This window comes from Pezoporus occidentalis, unplaced genomic scaffold (assembly GCF_034315485.1).
Source record: "Pezoporus occidentalis ecotype Australia unplaced genomic scaffold, CSIRO_AGI_Poc_V1 ctg13, whole genome shotgun sequence".
NCBI lineage: Eukaryota > Metazoa > Chordata > Aves > Psittaciformes > Psittacidae > Pezoporus > Pezoporus occidentalis.
In genome coordinates this window covers 8,046,485-8,069,023 of record NW_026913103.1, presented here as the reverse complement: position 1 = coordinate 8,069,023, position 22,539 = coordinate 8,046,485, and the positions used below count along the sequence as shown (strand labels likewise).

At 42.5% G+C, this 22,539-nt stretch overlaps 1 protein-coding gene across 1 annotated transcript in view; it reads left to right on the top strand.

Moving 5' to 3' along the window:
- Positions 1-5,623: 5,623 nt before the first annotated feature.
- The window catches only part of ME1 (malic enzyme 1), a 172,175-nt gene continuing 155,259 nt past the window's right edge, over positions 5,624-22,539 (top strand). Inside the window, exon 1 of the mRNA XM_062608286.1 lies at positions 5,624-5,958. Coding sequence (XP_062464270.1) covers positions 5,857-5,958 — 102 coding nt within the window. The 5' untranslated portion in view covers positions 5,624-5,856. The remainder of the gene's footprint in view (positions 5,959-22,539) is intronic.

Sequence of the window (22,539 nt, the reverse complement as noted above, 5' to 3'; positions counted from 1 at the left end):
ATTCCAGGGTGCAGTGGGGGCCAAGGGCCTGGGGGCTCCCTATGTGAGCCACCATGCAGTGCCTCATCCCTTGACTCCCAGTGAAGGAGGAGGGCAGGCTGGGACAGCCAGGGGCAGCTCCCCTGTCAAGGTCTGCTGCAGTGCTGAGGCTGATCTGAGGCTGAGCTGGGAGTGTGAAGCAGGGTCAGGCCCATGGAGGGTAACCAGGGTCAGATACAGCCCGTGACAGCTGCATGGGTCTATAGTGATGAGGCTGCCTGAGGCCAGGCTGGGAAGGCAGCCTGCGGGTGGCCATGGTCCAGGCCAGCAGGACCCATGGCCAGGCACAAGCAGGGCTGTGGTGGAGCTGGGGACCAGCAGTGTCATGCGTCGCTGGGGCAGTGCCCCATGGCCCTAGGAGGTGAAATAGGATCCTGGGTCATGGGCAGGGTGGGGGGAGCCCTGGGAGGGAGGGCAGCCCTGGGAGACAGGCAGGGCTGGTGGTGACCTCAGAGTGCTGGCACTTGGGGTATTTCAAAACTACTGTTAGATTCCTCCCTTAACTTCAGAACTGCATTGTCCAGTTTAAAATTAAAAAAAAATAAATCCACCTTTGTGTTACAAAGAACACTTTCAGATAGTAAAAATCAATTCTGTAAAAAATAATAACCTTTTACTGCATATGCTGTTTAATTTTTGGTTCTCCCTCAGCTTAACTAAAAACATGCTTCCCAACCACCAAGCACTAGTCAGGATTGCTAACACTACTGTAAAATGCTTACAGGACAGACATTAAAGGCTTCAGGTCTGGTTTTATATCATTAAACAATTCCTCTTCTTTAAAGCTAACATTGTGCCTCTGCCAAATTTTACTTGATTTTGCCAACTCAATAAACAAGTTCATTTGCTGACCTGGTGAGTCAGCAAGGGAGCACCTGAAGAGCAGCACAAAGGATTTGCAGCCACTCCAGCCTATAAATTGGCTTTATCTGGGGCCCAATTTAAATGCCTCTGTGCCAGTGCATGTAGCATGGGGACCAAGCAAGAGGAGTTAAGAGATGTGTGCATGTCTGCAGGACCTTACTGGCACTATGGAGATGTGGTGGGATGGCTCCTATGTCTGGAGTGTTGGAAGGGAAGGATCCAGGCTTTTCAGGAAGGATGGGCAGGAGAGACGAGGTGGTGTCACCCTCTATGTCAGTGACTAGCTGGAGTGTGCAGAGCTCTGCCTGGGGATAGACGAGGATCCAAATGGAAGCTTATGGGTCAGGAATAAAGGGAGGGCAGGGACAGGAGACATTATAGTGGGGGTCTGCTATTGGCTACCGGTCATCTGACTAGGAAGGCTGAGTGGATGAGGCCCTCTATAGACAGATAGGTGCAGACTCATGTTCATAAGCCCTGGTCCTCATAGGCGACTTCAACCATCCCAGTTACCTGTTGAGGGACCACACAGCAGGGCACAAGCAATCCAGAAGGTTCCTGGAATGCACAGATGGTAACTTCCTTCTCCAAGTGACAGAGAAACCAATGAGGAGAGGGGCTATGCTGAACCTTGTTCTCACCAACAGGGAGGGGGAATTGTGAGACCCCACCTGGATGACTGTGTTCAGCTCTGGGGCCCCCAACATAAGAAGGATGTGAACCTGTTGGAGTGAGTCCAGAGGAGGCCACAAAGATGCTCGAAGGCTGGGGCACCTCTCCTGTGAAGACAGGCTGAGAGAGCTGAGCTTGTTCAGCCTGGAGAAGAGAAGGCTCCAGCATGTACCTAAAGAGCGCCTACAGGGTTGGGTGGGACTTAGAGCAACCTGATCTAGTAGAAGGTGTGGCAAGGGGGTTTGGAAATAGATGAGCTTTAAAGGTCCCTTCAAGCCAAACCATTCTATGATTCTATGAAATTTAGAATTCAATAAATATTTATAACTCAAAAAACAAATTTATAGAAACAAAGGGTTTTATAAGTAAATTAGCAAGAAAAGGAGGGCTAAGGAGAATCTCCATCCTTAATTAGATGCAGGGGAAACACAATGACAAACTATGAAGAAAAGGCTGAGGTACTCTGTGCCTTCTTTGCCTCAGTCTTTGATAAGACCAGGTGTTCTCTGGGTACTCAGCCCCCTGAGCTGGGGGGCTGGACTTGATGATCTAAAGGCCTTATACAACCTAAAAGATTATGTGGTTCTATGAACTCATTCAGCCTGCATCCCTGCCAGAAAGGGCATGGGGTTATAGCAGATCATGAACACAGCATGAGTTAATGGTGTTGTACTATTGCAAAAAAAGCAAACATTGTGCTGAGAAGCATAAATGGAATCACCATCAGTAGAACACGTGAAGTAAAGCTCTCAGCTGATTCAGGGCTGACAAAGTATTGGCTGGAGTACCATGACCCACAGGAGCACCCAACAGTTACCATCAGTTGGTACTGATCTTGGTGGGCTAAGTCAGAAATGAAATACAAGTGCCATCCTTAAAAAGCTCGATGTTTTTGTAACAATGTAGTAGTTCCCTTTCTCCCAAATCAGCGGTCTTCCTCAGTGACACAGCAGGATATGGAGATCTCAGCGGTCCAAACAATGGTTCGAGGGGGCCCAAATCCTATGATCCACCCACCATAGCCTGAAACAGGGACATTTCTCAAGTTCCATTTGTAAATATTTAAAATCAGTCAGTCCCCTTAATCAACTGCTTCAGCAAGAAGGAAGTATTTTTTTTCTGTACTTAATCTCTCCTTACATTTGGCTTAGAAGGTAAGTTATGAAGTATCATTTGCTGAAGCTTTTTAACACTAAGGTGAAATGTGCTTCTAGTCTAGTTGCAGATGCCCCTGCTCATTGCAGGGGGGATTGGACTAGATGACCTTTGAAGGTGCCTTCCAACCCAAACTATTCTATGATATGAAGGTACGCTAGATGACCAGTGTACCTGGTCATCTAGTCTTTTCTTTTACTAGGACTATTTCAAGTAGACCTTTTCATATATCCATAGTACTTCTGAGGTGATTTGAGAGAGTCAAGAAGCTGCGACTGTCCCATTCCTTGAAGTGTTAAAGGCCAGGCTGGCCAGGGCTTTGGGCAACCTGGTCTAGTGGAAGGGGTCCCTGCCCACGCAAAGGGGTTGGAACCAGATGATCTTTAAAGTCCCTTACAACTCAAACCATCCTGTGATTCTGTGATATGATTCTATAGCGGGTGGGAGGAAACCATAAATACAGGTACTTATAAAAAATTGTGAGTATGAGTTTTAAAAGGATACCATATAGAAACCATTTGAGAAACAGAATTAGGTGCCTTCCAGAAGGGCAGAAACACCTTGATAAAACACCTTATTTTCTGTCAGAAACACCTTGATAATATAGAATGTTCACTAATCATTTATCTGAATGTAGGCTAACATTTGCAAAAAATACCTGTATCATGTACACAGTCATAACAAAATAATTCAGCTACTTACAAAAGCTTTATTTATATTCTTGTAATACAGCTTTATCGTGCAATGCAGACCTCTTTCAGGATATCCACCTCCAACTGCAGATGAACTGCTGAATACTACCCCTTTGGCTCATTTTGAACTATTTTTGCAGTTCAAATATTGTGAGGTCATGGAAGAGTAACTCTAAAATTGGTCTTGCTCAAGGTACTGTGCAAAGGCAATACAAAAATGACAAAAATCGCAGGAGGTTACAAACACTAGCAAGGAAAGCAATCACTAGCAGCAGACTCAGACAAATCTCTGCTAATCCTGTTAAATGCTAAAACATTCCAGGCCTCAGGTGGAAGACTTCTACAGGTGACAGAAGACACCACTTTTTCTTGTTTTTCTGGTCTTGCTTTTGAACTGAAAAGGTCTGTTGCTATCCTTATAAATTAGAGAGACATTTATCCTAGCAGATAGTTATGATTTTGTTTTTATTAGTGCTTGAACATAACAAACAGAAATAGACTCTATTTTTAGGAAGACAGTGAGGAGTAAATTTGTACTTAAAACACAGCAGTTAATGATTTCTAAAGTTTGATTATATATATAAAAAGATCAAATGACTTCACCTGAATCAGCTTTTTCACTGCATACTTTGTATAACTGGGGCAAGGTGAGTGAGCACAAGTTCTTATCAGGGGTCAGATCTCAGCACAGGTACAGTGGCTGAAGTTAACTTTTGGCATCAGTTTTTTTTATAGACAGTGTTGCAACACAAAGATAAAAATTACATCAGTACACACTGCTTTCTCTGGGGCATAAATATTGCATTTAGGCTAGCAGTCTATCAGGATGGTTTCAGTGTTCCCACAAACAAAGGAAAAAGAATATCTCCATATTGCTTTTTATATTTACCATGACTCTATGTTGCTTTTTATTCTTACCATATCTAAGAAAGACCTGAAGTGCTACTGTGATACCTATTGAACGTAATACTCGGGGCTTGGGTAGGTAGATCCTTGGCTATCCAGGCAAATACAAGGAAGGCTGAATAATCAGTCTCAAAGACTCCAGGTTTAAAGTTTGTTCAAATCTTTTTATTAATACTGATTTCCATAATACTTTCTGAGATGGTGGAGCAAGGGAGAAGTTTATTTCCTGAATTGGCTGCTGATTTGCTAATCAAGTTTCCAGAAACAGAGACTTGGAACCCTTCCAATTTTCCTACATTAATTAACCCCAAATTAATTTTTTGGATCTACTTAGCAGGGAATTCTATGAAAGCCTTTTTTTAAAATAAAATATGATGTAGTAGAATGGCTACAAGGCCTACAGATCAAATGTGAAGACATAAGTTTAAAAGAGCTGCAATTGTGATCTGTTTGCTGCTGCTTGACAACAGGTAGCAAAACTCTCTATCCTTAAGTATTTTTATAGCCACATTATTTCAAGCTGTGTCATTTCTGTAGCAAGGCTATGGTACCCATATGCAAATCACTTCTGCTTTTCCATACATGAATTTAGAGGAACAAAGTCACAGTCATGCAGTACACAACAGATTGCATGCAAACAATTTCAGAACATACTGCAAACACTAGGGATACCAGTACAAACCAACTCAACAGCTGCTCTGCCCTAATACCCCGTCCATCCCCATCAGGTGTAACCACAAGCAGCATAGCTGAGGCCAGCACATAGTTACCTCCGCAACCCAGAGCTAATTACATCAAACACATGCTCCCGACTGCACAAAGCTATGCAGCCCATCCCCTCTGGAAAAGGTTGGATTTCACAGTCATTTAATAGTAGAAGTGAAATTTGACTGTTGTTAAAGAACACAGGCCTACTTTGTGCATGTGGCCAGCTCCAGGGGGTATGGCTTGCGTGTGGGATCCCACTCCAGTCCATGAGCTCTATGTATCACATACGTGGAGGTCCCCCAGCGTTAAGTGGCCATGGCTGCTGCACCAGCTACCACCAGGCTCTGGATAAAACCCAGTGTTATAATGGAGAGCCGCTAGTAGGATTCCCCTCAGCAGGTGATTAGAGCTTAGCCTGTTTCTAGCGGGCACAGAGCCAAACGGAGGGGCTCTCTGAAGCGGTAAAAGGGAGGGCGGTCTAACCCTTTAGCAAATGCCGGGCCCGGAGTGATATCACGCCACCGGGGGCTGCCGGGCGCGGGGAGGGTTGCGGGCTCGCACCACCCACGTTTCTCCCCCTCACACCTGGTTGCCCACCCGGCTGTGCGCGGAGCTGCCGGTGACTCAGCGGCAGCAGCGCCCGGTGACACTCCTAAAACACACCCCCCCCGGCGGCGGCGCCTCGCCGCGGCTCTGCCCCCTCCCTCCCGCAGGATCATCCCACCCCGCCGGGCGGTCACCTCAGCAGGAGGAGTCGCCACTTTGCCTCGGCGCCCGCAGCGACCTGACGGCAGTGAGCGGAGCTGAGCCGAGCCGCGTCATGCAAGGAGAGAAGACAGCCGAGTGCCGGGATGCCGGCCGGTCCCGGCAGATCACCATGAAGAGGGGCTACGAGGTGCTCCGCGACCCCCACCTCAACAAGGTAGGGGCAGGTGCGCCCGCTCCCGAGCCCCCGTACGCCCGCCCGCGCGGGACGGAGAGACCTGCCGCGGCTGCCTGCGGGGCCCGGCCCGAGGCGGCGGGGACGCCCGGCGGCCTCTCGTCGTGGCCGCCGCCACCGCCACCTGTCGCAGCGCAGCGCCTGGAGAGCGCCCCGCACAGCTCCGTCCGGTCCGGTGCCGCACAGCGGCTGGCGAGCCGGGGCGGCGGGTGCGGGGCAGCGGTACTTCCTGCGGGCCGGGCGGCGCTTCCTCTTCCTCCGTGGCGGCGGGGGGCCCGTGGGCGGCCGTGTGCGCCCGCGCCCCGCCATCGTCGGCCGGGGGCGCGGAGCTCGTCGTGAGCAGCGGCAACAGCCCCGCTGTATCTTCTGGAGAAGAGAAGCAGCAGCAGCCCAGGGAGGATGCTGCTGAAAGTTACGCAGCTCTGATACGAGATCCCGGTGCCGTGTCTGTGCTTTCCTGGTACCCTCCTTCTTTCCCGTCTCTCTTTCCCACGGACGCCCCAGCTTGTTTCATGCTGACAAGCCTGCCAGTTCGTGCTGTCCCCTGGTAGGTGAGAAAGGCAATTTATCACCACTGTTCCATTTGCAGTTGTGAAATTCAACTCCAGTTTACCCCCCTGCTCTGCATCAGTCAGCTCTTAAGAGATGCCGTAGCATAGTGAAGCCTTTTTGTCACATCTGTAATTTGTTTAAGAATAGTAATTCATCATGTTAAAATTTACTAAACATATTAAACTAATCTGGAAAAAAATTAATCTGGGTGTTTGCACACCTCTGACAAAGATGTGAATTTCAGATAGTAAAATACTTTATTGGTGTGACAGGCCCCTGAATTTGCTGCTAAAATGAAAAATGCGTTAAAAAGGTAGATAATAAGCCTCACCTAGTGCATAAAATCTTGGCCAGCTCCTTAGCCCTAGCTGTGTTCTTGCAAGTTACCTTTAATGGTGCTCTGCCTTGTACAGCCTCTGCATTAGGCTGTATATGCAGTCATTTTAGTTATTGCTGAGTTGGATAAATTGATGCAAACTATGTCTCTAGTTTTATTGGGTAGGTTGACTCATCATTAAAAGCTCCATATATTAGATGAATAGTGCTTTTATTAGCCTTGGTGCTCGACTACAAGGTTTCCTCAGAGGCTGTCTAATGTCTCTGTGTGTAGGCCCACGAAGGTCTTCTGAGGTTAGGTAAAAGGAAAATTAATCAAAACAAAACTCCCAAGAAGAAACCAAGGAGAGGCTGTTTTGCTTGGGATTCCTTTTAAGCAGCTCTAGTATTCATGGAAAAATCTTATTCAGAATAATCAGGAAAGCCAACTCAACAAAAAACCCACCTTGTTTTAAGAAGTAAAATGGGGCTTATTCCAAAATGCATTGAATACAGGGTACTCGGAGGCAAAGCAAGAGCATTGCTACCTTCTTCCTCTGAAATACATGCACCTTGTCTCTGAACAGCCTAGCTGGAGATGAGGTGCTAAAGAGGAAGGGTCTTGCTTGATTTCTTGGCTTTGGCTTTCTTTTTCCCTTCCCCCTCAGCTGTGGTACTTGTACCATAGCAGAGAAGCTGGAAGAAGGAGTTGTTCATTACCAGACACATTTACCCAGCTAACAGAGAGTTCGGTGTTAGAAAATGTCAGTTGAAAAACCTGGTCTTTATGCCCGTGAGAGTCTGGTCCTGCTCTGCTGAAGAATGGGTAATCCAGTTTTCTGACTGAGATAGGTGACTTTTGGTGAGTGTGGGTATATTACACCCTACTGTATACATATATACACACGCATATGCATATGCACAGCCCTTAATATACATATATTTTGTTGCCAGATATATATATGGGCAATAAAATATGTTGAGTACTGCCAACATGATTGCCAGTTTGATAGCTTGAGGCCTGCCCGTGTGTGTGGGAGCTGGTATTCCCAGTTCACTTTCTATTGCCAAGGCTGTTAAACAATCATGAGGTTGCAGAGAATTCAATTTGAAGTTGGGGGGAGGAATATCCTTTAATGATTCTAAAGTACAGGGATTGTTTACAGTTCTGCAGAAGTGCCAGAACTTTCTGCTATCTCCTGGGCCCTGTCTAAGAACCGCAATTCGTCTGTATCAGTGCTTTCTCTTGGGTACAGTGCTGATCCTATTTGCATATACTTGGTAAGAGTAGACTGAAAGTACTGAGTAGTGCTATCTAGCAGTGACTCGTACTAAAACAAGACAAATGATGTTTCAGGGTCTCTTAAGCCAAGACAGCTGGGCTGTCAAGCAGGTAAAGCTGAAGTATGCTACAATATGGGGAAGTGTGGGGCTTGCATCCTCAAATAGTACACTCCTTTTCTCAGACAAGTCAAAATGAAAATTTTACAGGGAACCATTTATACTGGGGTATCTTTAAAAGTAGATGTAAAAAGAAATAGGGAGCTATTTTTTAAAATATTTTTATTAATACCTATCTTCATTTTGTCCCCCACTCATGGAACAATAAAGCTGGATTTCTGCACAGTCAGTGCATACATTACTTTTTATACTTTGGCTGGTGAGAGGTGAGAGAAAGGGCTGTGGAAATGTCAGAGTAAACATCCAGGTTTCTTCTTTTCCACTTGCTTTCTACTTCTGCCTGGATGGCAGAGTTTCCAGAGCATACTAAGCACTGAAGTATGTTGAAGCCCTAGGCAATGTCATTCTTAAATCTTTTATGTTCCCTTTGTAAGTAATTCACAAACGTGTATGGACTTTACTGAGGAAAAGCTTAATAGGTTTTTTTATGCCGGGGCATTTTGCCTGTATGTAAAATCATTGCTGCTTTTACAGCTCCATCTCAGCAGCAATGATGCATCAAAAATTGAGTCATCATGACTTTAATTGCTTGAGGATGCATGTCCAAGTCTGTGGACAGTTACTGTGATTCAGTTTATCTTCTGAGATTTTTAGGTCCATAGTGTTTAAATGTGTATTTAGAACCTTTTTGTTAGTTTTTTTTTTTTCTTTCCCTTAGACAACTAAACACATTGTAAATAGCAATTATAAGGAAAACAAACATAATTTCACTTCTTTTCATTGAAATCGATCACATTTAGAAACCTTTGCCTGGGATTTCTATGCTCTTTAAACTGATGAGCTACAGAAGTGTGAAAGCAATTTGCTCCACTTCTACTATAAATCTCATTTATGCTTTACTCAATGTATGAGCTTACAATTTTAAAGCACACAAATAATTTGACACTAAACCTTCATCTAATTTTTCATTTTTTTAACCATTTAATGTTTAAACAAATGATAGTTTCCCATAAGCTACTTGTTTGCAGAATCTTGATGTGAAGATATGCAAATGCATATTTCAATACTAAACTTTTTCAATAGCCTGTATTAGTTGCCAAATCTAAACACTTGAAAACACTGAGAAACTTTGCCATTGGAGTAGCGCTTTGCTTCTAGGCTGCTTTTGTATTCTTGCAGAGTAGTTCAGCGAGCAGGAAATGAGTGATTCTGTGGAATCTAAGTGCTGGAGGGCTCTTGTCCTTCCCCAGCTGCTTAATTGTTACCCCTCTCCTGACAGTGCTATCATCGTTGCCGAGTGTAGTGTGCATGTAAACTGTTGGTCCCTCTTTTTTATTTTCCTTTTATTCAAGTTGTCCTAAGGCGCTGGAGAATTTCAGAACAGATTGTGATGGGGCTGCTGGACATCCAGGAGCTCCCAATCAACCCCACCTGCCAAGACATTTATGTTTTATCCTTACCACCTCTTGTATGTGATACTGTGGGATCTTAGTAGGTTCTTAACTAAGCAGTGATATTAGTTGTTGGCTGGAGCTGGCTGTCAGACGTGCTATAAGATTTACGAACCATAAGATATGTAAAATGCTCACTATAAGATAAAAGAACCATAATGGAATAGACCAAAGGTCCTTTTATCCCAATGTCTTATTTCAGACAGTGGCCAAACTGAAGATCTCTGGAGAAGTGAAAGACTGAAGGATGCCTCTAGTGACACTTTCTCAGAATAAACAATTCCAGGCTGAGGGAATGAGCAGTTTATCAGGGGGTTATTAAGATATGAATGCTTGTCTTTCCTATCAGATTACACATGCTATCTGTACTAATTTAATATAAAGACAATTGTAAACCTTTTTTTTTTTTGAATTTTAATTCAACTGAAATTATCATCTAGCTAGACAGAAGCATGGACTTCCCATTTTGCCTGTATGTTTCAGAGAGTGGGAGGAGAATGCTTGTGAAAACCAGATATATTTTGTTCTGTATACAGCTAGTTGTTTCACTAAAATCAAATTTGATTTTGAGAAAGTATCATCCTGTGAATGGTGTGGGTGACACATAGAAAAGGTCTTGTGACTGACATTTGTTGGTGACCCTGTAATAGGCCTCAGGAAACCTGACTTCAGTAAAAAAAACAGGAGCATCCCATTTACTGGGTAAAAGAGAAGAAACATTTAAGAAACTCCTCTAAACAAATCTATTCCTTTATCAAATACCAAGCATTGGAAGCCTTTCTCTCCTTGCATTGGTAATGTTTATATTTTCACATCATGTGTACTCTGGATGGGTCCTCTGGAGTGCCCAGTGCTCGCTAGTTGTTGCATTTGTCTTAGCTGTAGATAGATATTCCACAAAGAAAAGTGATGAACCTGGGGATGGGGGAGGAAAACACTCCTTAAAATGGCATATTAGCAGTATCTATACTAACTTGTAAAATAGGTTTTCTGGAGGTTACTTGATATTGCAAAGGATGATTTCATATTAAGTGGTAGTAGGCATGATAGTGTCTTTTAGATTGGAAGATGGTCAGTTCTATATGAAAGTAAAGGTATAATTTGAGGGAGTCTTTTGTGGGTATAGTTGCTGATCACTCTCACTGTCTTCTGCCTCCTTTTTTCCTATGAACATTTTACCCTTTGCAACCTTGTAGTTTTTAACACTAATATTTCCAAGTTCTTATCCCCATCAGGTCACCTCGCATAGAGATAAGCATATGCTCTTTTTCTGGTGTTTGACAAAAGTAAATGGTATGGTGGTTGTTCTAGCACAAAAAGCAAATCAGTCTGGTCTGTCTGAAATCTTTTAGAGTGAACTTGTGTAGATTTTGCCTGTTTTTGGAGGGCATTGCAGTTTTGATGTATTACTGGGTTCTCTGACACTGGAGTTGCTGTTCTGTGGACTGGCAGCCTAAACCAGGAGGTTCTTCACGTATGAGGTTGGTTCATACCAGATGTATTTGCTCTTCAACAGCCAGGACCATAAGCTGCAGACTGGCAGAACTGCAGTCTGCAATTTACTGTGGCAAACATGGTGCCAGTGTTTTCCTTCTTGCAATCACCTTTTTGAGATGCGAGGGAGGGTTGAAATGCAGGATGTTTTTTGTATGGGTACTTTTATTTACAGTATGTGTGAAGGACTTTAAAAATTAATTCTGTGGGTTTTTTCCACCTTTCTTACTTTAAGGCAGGTTTTTACTGCATACTGTTAATGAGGAAAAAGTCTTGGGAAAAGCACAAAGTATTTCAATTGGGTTATTTTGCCACCATCTTCTGTTTCATGTATACAGCTTGCAGCATTCATTGCTTCCACCTGCTTTGTTCCTGACCTAGTAGGTAATTTGCTGTGGTTGGTGTTGATATTATTTTCTTCCTGTTGGCCTCTAGTTCCTTGCTTGCAGTTACGAAAAAGAGTGCTGAGACAGCGAGTTAGGAACAAAGTTCTGTGACATGAATTAAAAGCAAATAAGATGGAGAAGTTGTGTAGTAAGCAATATAGCAGTGTTAGCTGAACAGTGGTATGAGTTGTCACAATTAGAATTATTTTGCTGTGAAGCTGTTTCAGGTATTAAAGATGCTTTTCTGTTGTGCAATTTTCTTGTGAACTTCAGTAATTGAATACAAAATTGACCTTTTTCTTTAGACTGAGGAATTCTTCGCCTACTGGTTCTAAATGCTACTTGAATAGAAACCTTAATCCTGGCACAGAGCGCCTTGCAACAGGATTTGTTTACGTCAAATAAGTTAAATGCACTTTTCTATACTAGATTTTATACAGATGCTAGGCACAGAACTTTGGTGGTGTTTTTTTTAGTCTTACTGATGGATGCTGACACCAAGTAGGATAAGAGCTTACTGAGAAACTGTACGTCTGTTTAGGTAAAATACACTGCAAAGAATACTTATGCTTTCTGCAGAAAGCATATCTCAACATACAGGAGTTCTTATTTTGCATTCTTCACTTTATATATACAGTTCTGCTGAGTCAGTCTCTTGTGTTGAGCTGTCTCTGAAAAAAGTTTTGGCCATAGCAGCCACAAGCTTCTCTCCCCTGTCCCTGCTTCCTCCTCAGAGGAGAGGAGGAAGTGAAATGTGTGACAGAGATGTTTCTTATTAACCCATGACCCCAAGTTAAATGTACCATCTTTGCTTTGTCATACTTTCCTTTCCCCATCTTGCCCGATCAGGTGAGCAGTGTATTTGGTGCATAACTGGCTCATGGCTGCTGTAGCCCAGGCCCACAGGGATTGGTGTTGGACTTCACACCAAAGGTCTCATTGCTCCAGATCCTGGTTAAGGGACCTGTTGCCCCTGTGCCAAATATGTTTCCAGGGAAGTTACGGAGCCACGGGTGGAGGAAGGCTTACCCTTACAGCTTCTGAGCATAAGGGATTGTCTGACTCCAGCTGGGAGGTTTTTCAAGATCCAAAGCTATTCTGCAACTAGGAAAGCTGCCAGTTTTGGTAACATCCCCTGTGATCATCCACAGTGGTAGCTCCTGTAGAAGTGGGTGCAGAGGCTACGTCGCTACTAACACAAACCAAATGGATTAATGCCTAGTGCTGTACGTGTGTGCTGACTGGTAGGGTGATGCATCACCAGGGCTCTGGCTGGTGCTTCTGGGCCTCTTCCTCTCTGTTTTTTTGACTCTCTCCTTTGCCATGATTTAAGCCAGTAATTCAGTTTGGCAGTAGTAGGGTGTTAGTTAAGCTTTGTTTGAACGTCCTTCTCTTTTATGGAGGGGCTTTCTCTTTATTTTGTGCCAGGGCAGTGAGGGCCAGGCCCATGACTTGGAGTAGTTTTACAGTAATTATCTCCATTGTCTGGTTTAACAAAACATGAAAGAGCTAAATCTGATACAGGAAAAAGGCAATAAAATGTTGTAGGATTACCACTTTGTAATACATGGTAGCCAAGGTTTTGGGCAGCAAAGCTGCAGACAAACTTGAAACAGTTGTCATGTGTTTGCAAAACTGGAATGGGTGGGACTTGGCGCTTCCTAATAAAAACAGCAAGATTTTGCATTAATTTGTCAGAGACCAGGCAAAGTCTTCAGTGTTTCCGGTGTTTTACCTGAGACAGGAATTCAGGTCTTCAAATAATGATGCTGACATTTTCTAGTCAGAGGAGGAAGATGAAAGGGGAGGATCTGGTTTGAGACCATCTTAAGAACCTTAATATACACAAGTCCATGGGATCTGATGAAATCCATCCGTGGGTACTGAAGGAACTGGTGAATGAAGTTGCTAAGCCACTGGCCATCATATTTGAAAACTCATGGCAGTCAGGTGAAGTTCCCGATGACTGGAAAAAGGGAAATGTAACCCCCATTTTCAAGAAGGGGGAAAATGGATGATCCAGGAAACTACAGACCAGTCAGTCTCACCTCTGTGCCTGGCAAAATCTTGGAGCAGATTCTCCTGGAAGGCATGCTAAGGCACATGAAAATCAACAAGGTGCTTGGTGACAGCCAGCATGGCTTCACTAAGGGGAAATCCTGACTGACCAATTTGGTGGCCTTCTATGATGGGGCTACAGAACTGATGGACAGGGCTAGAGCAGTTGATGTCATCTACCTGGACTTATGCAAAGCATTTGACACTGTCCCACACGACATCCTTGTCTCTAAATTGGAGAGACATCAATTTGATGGATGGACCACTCGGTGGATAAAGAACTGGCTGGATGGCCGCACGCTAAGAGTTGTGGTGTCCAGCTGGAGACCAGTAACAAGCGGTATCCCTCAGGGGTCGGTGTTGGGACGGGTCATGTTCAACACCTTTGTTGGTGACATAGGCAGTGGGATTGGAGTGCGCCCTCAGCAACTTTGCCGATGACACCAAGCTGTGTGGTTCGGTTGATACCCTGGAGGGAAGGAATGCCATCCAGAGGGACCTTGACACACTTGTGAGGTGGGCTGATGCCAACCTCATGAAGTTTAACCATGCCAAGTGCAAGGTCCTACACCTGGGATGGAGCAATCCCAGGCACAGCTACAGGTTGGGCAGAGAAGAGATTCAGAGCAGCCCTGCGGAGAAGGACTTGGGGGTGTTGGTTGATGAGAAAATGAACATGGGCCAGTAGTGTGTGCTTGCAGCCCAGAAAGCCAACCGTATCCTGGGCTGCATCAAAAGGAGTGTGACCAGCAGGTCGAAGGAGGTGATCCTGCCCCTCTACTCTGCTCTTGTGAGACCTCACTTGGAGTGTTGTGTGCAGTTCTGGTGTCCTCAACATAAAAGGGACATGGAGCTGTTGGAACAAGTCCAGAGGAGGACCACAAGGATGATCAGGGGACTGGAGCACCTCCTGTATGAAGACAGGCTGAGGAAGTTGGGGCTGTTCAGCCTGGAGAAGAGAAGGCTGCGTGGAGACCTCCTAGCAGCCTTCCAGTATCTGAAGGGGGCCTATAGGGATGCTGGGGAGGGTCTCTTCATCGGGGACTGTAGGGATAGGACAAGGGGTAACAGGTTCAAACTTAAACAGGGGAAGTTTAGATCAGATATTTGGGAAGTTTTTTACTGTAAGGGTGGTGAGGCACTGGAATGGGTTGCCCAAGGAAGCTGTGAATGCTGCACCCCTTGCAGTGTTCAAGGCCAGGTTGGACAGAAGCTTGGGTGACATGGTTTAGTGTGAAGTGTCCCTACCCATGGCAGGGGGATTGGAACTAGATAACCTTAAGGTCCTTTCCAACCCTAACTGTTCTGTGATTATATGATTCTATGAATTTGGCTTGACACTGGAATATTCTGGCTTGTCGTTCAGGGAGAAGGGTATCATGCACAGCCAGCAGCCCTGCTTCCTAGCTTCCTTTTTACTGAGAGTAAATTAATGGTAGAGGAATTCAAGAGGAGAAGGTGGTAAAAAACTGGCGTCAAATTAGCACTTAAAAAAAACAAACCCCTTTGTCACTTGGAGAGCTTGAGTGCCTTTAACCTCCACAGACTTCTAGAACATGATTCCTAGCAGACCATTTAGAAGGAAACACTGAAATATTCATTCAGTGTGCAAGATAAATGTTTTTGGCTAGCGGAACCTTTCAGAGACTAGTCTGGTTTGATCTAAAATGATGAACATTATGGTATCTATTTTTTTTTGCTTAATTAAGGTGACCTTAAATAGCCCAAATCTATGGGTAATTTCGGAGAGAAAAAAAAAAAAGGCTGTGAAGAAAGCTAAATGTGATTCTGTTAAAAACATCTCTAACTTTGCATGAGAATTAATTTGTGCGTAGTGCTCAGTATAGATTTTTTTTTTTTTTTTCCTTTGGTAGGAGTTAAAAACATTAAGTGCGTGCATAAGCAAAAAAGTTTTGGCCTTATCAAAGCTTAAGCTTTGCAAGTATAATTTGTTGCATAATTCAGGAAGCAGAAATCCTGACTTAGAAAGAGGAGTTCACAGGGCACCCTGGAGGCGGTTCTTGCAGGCGCTGTGTGCTTTCTGCTGAAATCAGTGTCTGTAGTTTATTTGGATACTGTTAGTGCCTATTTCTGTGTGAAACACAATACTCTGTGCAGGGCTTGAGGTTGTTTACAATGTAGAGGAAGCACAGGAATTATGGAGTAAACACTTTGTACGTACATAAAGAATACATAATGTAGAATTGAAAAAAAAAAACCCAACAAAAGCTTGTATGCTCTGAATACTTGTGTGGCTCCCAGCCAAAGATGTAGAAATATGTCAAGATGTATTTATCTGGTATAAGAGTTCTGAAAGCAAATTATTACTGTTTTGCTCTTTAAATATAAATGAGGCATAGAGCAGCAATGCATTTTCTCATTCCATACATATGCTTGTTCAAGCAGCAACTGTTACTTGTTTCTGGCTTAGAAAAACTGATTGTTTTTTTTTTTTTTGCTCCAATAACCAAGTTTAACATTAAAACTTATGTCAGTGTTCTGCCTATACTTTTTGTGTATTCATAAAATAAATATCGTAATGGTTTGAAAAGTTACAAACATCTTTGGTTCAATGTAACTTTGCTTAAATGCTTCTATCTTGAGTTAGCTCTTTAGATTCATCTGTCTTATTAATGAATTGTGTGTATTTTTGGAACAGAGTAGGTGCTATGAGGCATTAAATGATTTTGGCATCCAGTTCAGATGGGATATCACAGTTTAGCTTTCTTCCTCTTGTGCCCTGTGAGTAATATGCTTTTACGTTTGCTTTTGGCATGGAGATCAGATAGTACAGAATTACTGCTTTGCAAGAGAATTAACAAAAATTGCTATGAAATACATAATTATCTTTTCCACAAAGGCAAAAAAAAAAAAAAAAATTGGCTTTTACTAATGAAGTTAAAAAAAAAAAAAGTCTGTGTCTTAAATCTATCCTGGAGATAAGTGCTTAGTGGTAATTATAAAGCATGTTATAACATTTTCGGTACTAGTGTCTAGCTGACTTATTGGATTTCTTCCTACAGATACCTAACTTTAGAAAGCAGATTTGTGTGTGGAGGTATACTTACAAAAGAGGCAGTAAAGCCTCCTTACTGAAATAGTACAAAAGAGCTCAATAGTTACAGGTAGAAGTCAGAATAGAACAGTGTATTGCTAAAATAAAACGAATGCCCAAGTCTTTGAAGTGCTTAATGTTGGTTTGGTTTGTCTTGAATATTTTATTAAAGTTCTGTATTTATTTTTGGAGGGGTTGAATGGGAGCAGTGCACCTGAAGCAGAGGAAGCCTTTGTATTAGATGGTAGGTAGAGGCCTTTTTGAAGGCACTGATCATGTTCCTGCATCTTTGCTTCTAACATGCTTCTGTGCTCTCTCTTTGCTTATCTGAAGTTATCTGGATGATAAACTTAAGTTAAATGTATGAGGCATCAAAATGCTCTGCTTCACCAGATCATAGCTGATTAAGTGTATGGTACTAAAACTCTTAAAAAGGACTTTGCAAGCTTTTTGTAGGACCTTTTTTGCCATCATTAAACATGTTTAAATTACAACTGTGTTTCTTTTTGTAACATAGAAAAGTAATTTAATAGCAGAAAAAAACTTTAAGATTCCTTTAAGTACAAAATATTGAACCCTGATTTATGTCTCCAGGGCATTCAATTTTTACAGTCTGAGAGCGTAAGAGCAGTGTGGTTATCTTTTTTTGTGTTGTTTTGTTAAGACAACATTTCATGCCAAATTCTCTAAGGTTGAGGCTTATCAATTGCATTGCTTTTCCTAAGTGAAGGCTGGATAAAGCCTTCCTCTTGCTCATGTGACAGGGGATTTGGCATGGCTGTCTATTAGGTCAGTAAAGGTTCAGGTAAAGAAAAAATAAATGGCCCTTAAAATAGCTTTATAATCCTGATTTTTTTGGTTGTTTTGTTGTGGTGATGGTTTTTATTATTATTTTTAAATTTTTTTTAGTTTGAATAGAACATATTTAGAACACTGCAGTAGTTGAATTAAATACACTGATTATAGATGAGGATAAATAAATATATATGAATATGTAAACAGTTACTGGGAGAGGTGTCTTACTGTACAGCTTTTTTTTCTGTATTGAAGGTGGTGTTTGCCACATGCACTCAGCAGCTGCTTGAAAGGAACACATTCATCTAAGCTCAGGAAAAGCAGAACATCTCGCTTTGCATCTTACCTGGAGAAACAAGTCTGGCTCTGGCTCTGTCTTGTAGCCAGTGGCCTTGTGTTTGCCAGAGGAGTGAAAGTGTTCGAGGTCAAGAGTCTGAGTGAAACTGGAGCCTCTGCTCTCCTGCCAGGCTCTCTGACGTACTGAGCATTCGTGCTTCTTAGAGTAACATGGGTAAACTCAAAGTAGAAAATAAAAAGTGAATTCTTCCTTCCGAGGTGTAATTCTTAGGAAAAAAATAAAATCGGTAGGAGAAAGAAACACACCTTTCAAACTAGTATTATTTTCTAAACTTTTTTTTTTTTTTGTAGTTTATGGCAGTATCTACCATCTGGTTCTATAGTTACAGAGTCCTCTAACTTTATTCTGCTGTGGGGATGTAGTGGGTAAAACACAAGTAAGAAGAATAGATGAATATAGTTTAGTTGTCATAATGTTCCACCAGCAATTTAGACAGGGTGTGTGACTGATGCCCTTTCTGGTTTACTTTGAGGTACACTTCACAAATGTTTAAAGGCTTTCTTTGTATTGCTTTGTAACTATGTAATGAGTATGGATACATACATTTCCCTTCCCATAATTAGTGAGCTCTACTTCAGCAAGAGAGACAGAATATTGTAGTAGATTGGGCACTGGACTGGGAACTAGGTCATGCACTTGTGATTATTAAATCTTAGTCATTTAGTTTTCTCACCTGAAAAGGCAAGCAGCATTTGAGAAATGCTGACGATTAAAACTAGGATAAAGTATTTGGTCTTGTATAATTAGTCTTTTTAGATAACATTTTGCTGTGTTGTCTTTTTACAGCTATAATCTAGTTTCTGTATACGCTTTTTTTTTTTTTCCTTGGTGACCCAAATCATCTTCTAGTTTTTGTGGTTATCAGTCTGCAGGCTGCTATTTGTTTTAAAGTCACATCTAACTAAACCCATGTCTACTCTGTATAGTACTGACTTACTTTGTTCATGTTGTTCTACCATATTGTAATTACAAGTATAGAGGGTATTAGTGGATGTGCAGTCTGCTGCACATACACTTTCCTAGATCCATGAAAATCCATTAGACAGGAGTGCAGATCATGGCCAGTGTTGAATTCTGGGAGGGGGGTGGGGTGTGGGGGGTGCAGTGGGGGGCTGAAGGAGTAGTTCTGAATAGGCAGGAAGAAATTGTCCATCTGTGTAGCTAAACCTGCTTCTGGCTTCAGGCCATGCTGTGCCACATGCAGATTAGTTCCAATTAGATGAAGTGGTAGCTGACCCTTGGCTGCCTCCTGTAAGCTTCCTAGGCCTGAGCAGCATTGGTAGAGTTGCATTCCTTCCAGCTGAGTGGGGAGTAGAGGTGAGAAAGCGTTCAGTATTTATCAGCTGAATGGCTGAGGAAGCTCAAGTCAATGCTTCTTGCAAGAAAATGTATTTCAACCTTAAGCTAACCACTACTTGCTAGTTTTTAACTCGGTGAAACTTCATTTCTTCAAGAAGCTAGAATTCATGTCTTCAGGACTAAAATTCATGCAATGATGTCAGTAAAGGCTGACTTTTTAAGGGTATATTTAGCTATGTGAAGGTTTTGCTAACTATTGCATAGGCAGGGTGATATAAATTTGAAATACACTCTTTTCCCACTGTTAATATTCTAGAAAAAATATCCTGCATAGAAGATGTCTAAAGGCTGAATAAAACTTATGCCATACCTTGTGTAGTGGAGCTGCTATTGCCCTCAAAAATATATTTTTAAATATCTTATTATTCTTTTCTTTGATAAATTTGCTAAAAGCAATGCACATGTATGTCCTCTAAACACAAGGAAGTCCATGTATTTTCTCTACATATTAATTATGACATTCTTAGAAATTATGCTTCAGTGGTGTAAATAACCAGCAAATTAGGATTTTCTTTGAAAAATGACTTGCTGAAGGTTTAACAGTGAGCAAAATGAATTAAATTCAATATCTTGTCAAGATACTGAATTTATTTTAATCCTCCCATATTTTTTAATAATTTATTTCAAATTGATTCCTGTTTTCTATTCAGCAGTTACCAGGAAGCCTATGAATTAGTATCTGTGTACCTAATCCTGAAAATAATTATGTAAGTAGCTACAGAAAGGTAATGCTTGTCTGGCTGTGCTCCAGATTGGCATTAGAGCAACTCTCAAATTATATAGTGGTAAGTATTAACCCCCCCCCCCCCCCCCCCCCCAATGCTTACATACATCTATTTGCTTAAACACATAGTAATAATCTTTCAGTTACTATGACGAAACATGGCATGTACGTACAAGCCCTATTTATTTTGTACTGGCCTCTTAACACTTCATTACTTAGGCAAAGCTGTTATGTGGAGAACAGAGCAATAATGCAATAGACATACAGCTGTAGAAAACTGAAGCTGGATCTGTTATGATGAATCCGCTCTGCATTCTGTGAATCTGTTATCTTCAGCAAATCTTAATAATACTAGCCTCGTTAATCTTGTTTTGGTGCTGTGGGTGTTGGAATCCAAGTACTAGCACAGAGCAATTCAGCTTGGGTTGAAGGTGGTATGACTTGAACAGGAATTTACCCTGCCTGTCTTTTCTTCAGCTGACAATATATGTTGTTATAGGCAAATGAATTTCTGTTTGCAACACCAAATACGTATTGGCAGGAGCAGAAGCTGTTCTGGATGCAAACTTTTCTTTTGAGTCACAGCATAAAGAGAGTGGCAGCATCTCTAGATTATGTATGCTGCTATTCCACTCTGCCTTGAAATGAGTAGTTAGAGGAAAATGCAAGTTAATGATTGAGAGGCATTGTCAGGTGGTGCAGCATATGGGACTGAAGTATTTGAAGTAATCACAACAGCAAGTCCTGGGTTTTAACATAATACCTTCTAGACAAAATTACTCCCCCTGCTGTAGTTTTCCATGCTAAGGAAATTGCAAAGAGAGTGTTTTTGTAAGCCTTTTCAATAACTTACCCTACTGAATTTAGTTTGTGCTCTGATGTTTTATCTGCCTCATAGGTTTTGACAAAGCGTGTTTAATTTTGGGGAGCCATTTTTTTTTTTTTTTTGGTGTATGTTTATTGGTCTTAGTAAGGCTTTCCAGTGCTTTGGCCCACATTTAGCTGGTTTATGCAGATGCGTGAAACCCACACGAGTGTGTGTTCATTTCTCTTCCCCTGCTTGACTCAAAGAGTAACACAGAACAATAATACAAACCAATTGAAAATTAAAGTACCTGGCATTCTTCCGCATGAAGTTAGTTATTTCCAGTGTCTGGTGCTAAAAACTGTGATTGAAATGATCCTTTTTTTCCTAAAACTAGAAAGACCAATGTCTGAATGATACTTAGTGGAAGGAGCTTGGAAAATATCCCAGGGAATGCAAGTGGAATATTATTATAAAACCATATCCTATTGGCAAGGATCTCAGGAGGTCTCTAGTTGAACCTTCTACCCAAAGCAGGGTTAGGTATATAGAGAGAACAGGTTTCTCAGAGCAGTAGCCTGTCAGGTCATAAAAACCTCTACGGACAGAGTCTGTACAGCTTCTCTGGGCAACTGTTGCAGTTTTACACTGGCTGGCAACTAAGCACTGCACAGCGTGTTCACTCACTTGCATATTGGGGTGGGGGAGAGAATTGGAAGAGTAAAAATGAGAAAACTCGTGGGTTAAGATAAAAACTGTTTATTAGGTAAAGCAAATGTCATACATGCAAGCAAAGGAAATGAAGGAATTCATTCACTTCCCATCAGCAGGCAGGTGTTCAGCCATCTCCAGGAAAGCAGGGCTGGGCTCCATCATACATAATGGTTATTTGAAAAGATAAACACCATAACTCCGAATGTTCACCCCTTTCTCCTCCTTTCCCCAGCTTTGTATGCTGAGAGTGCTGTCACACAGCATGAAATATCCCTTTTTTCAGTTGGGGTCAGCTGTCCCAACCCTTTCCCCTCCCAGCTTGTTGTGCATCACCAGCCTACTCACTGGTGGAGTGGTGCGAGAAGCAAAAAAGGCCTTGACTCTGTGTAAGCACTGCTCAGCAAGAACTACAACATCCCAGTGTTATCAACTCTGGTTCCAGCACAGATCCAAAACATATCCTCATAGAATCATAGAATAGTTAGGGTTGGAAAGGACCTTAAGATCATTTGTTTTCAACTCCCCTGCCATGGACAGGGACACCTCGCACTAAACCACGTCACCCAGGACTCCATCCAACCTGGCCTTGAACACTGCCAGGGATGGAGCATTCACAACCTCCTTGGGCAACCCATTCCAGTGCCTCACCACCCTCACAGTAAAGAACTTCTTCCTTATATCTAACCTAAATACTAGCTACTATGAAGAAAATTAACTCTCTCCCAGGCAAAACTGGCACAGCAACCTATATATGTGCTTGTGCTCACAGGAAGAGGTATTTTCCCTTATATCCAGTCTGAGCCCCTCGTTTTATCTGGTGCCTGTTGTCTCTTGTCCTTCTGCTGTTTACTGCTCTGGAGAGCTTGGCTGTGTCTTCTAGATGACCTCAGCACAGGTGCTGGAAGGCTGCTGTTAGGTGTCCCCCCAGTCCTTCTCCAGGTTCAAGAAATCCAGTTCCCTAACAGGGGTTGTGCTTCAGCCCATGGTTATCTTGGTGGCCTTTCTCATATTAGGGACCCAAAGTTGGACTCCTATCATAAATGCAGTCTAATGAATGTCAAGTAAAGCATTATGATAATTTTCCTCAATCTGTTAT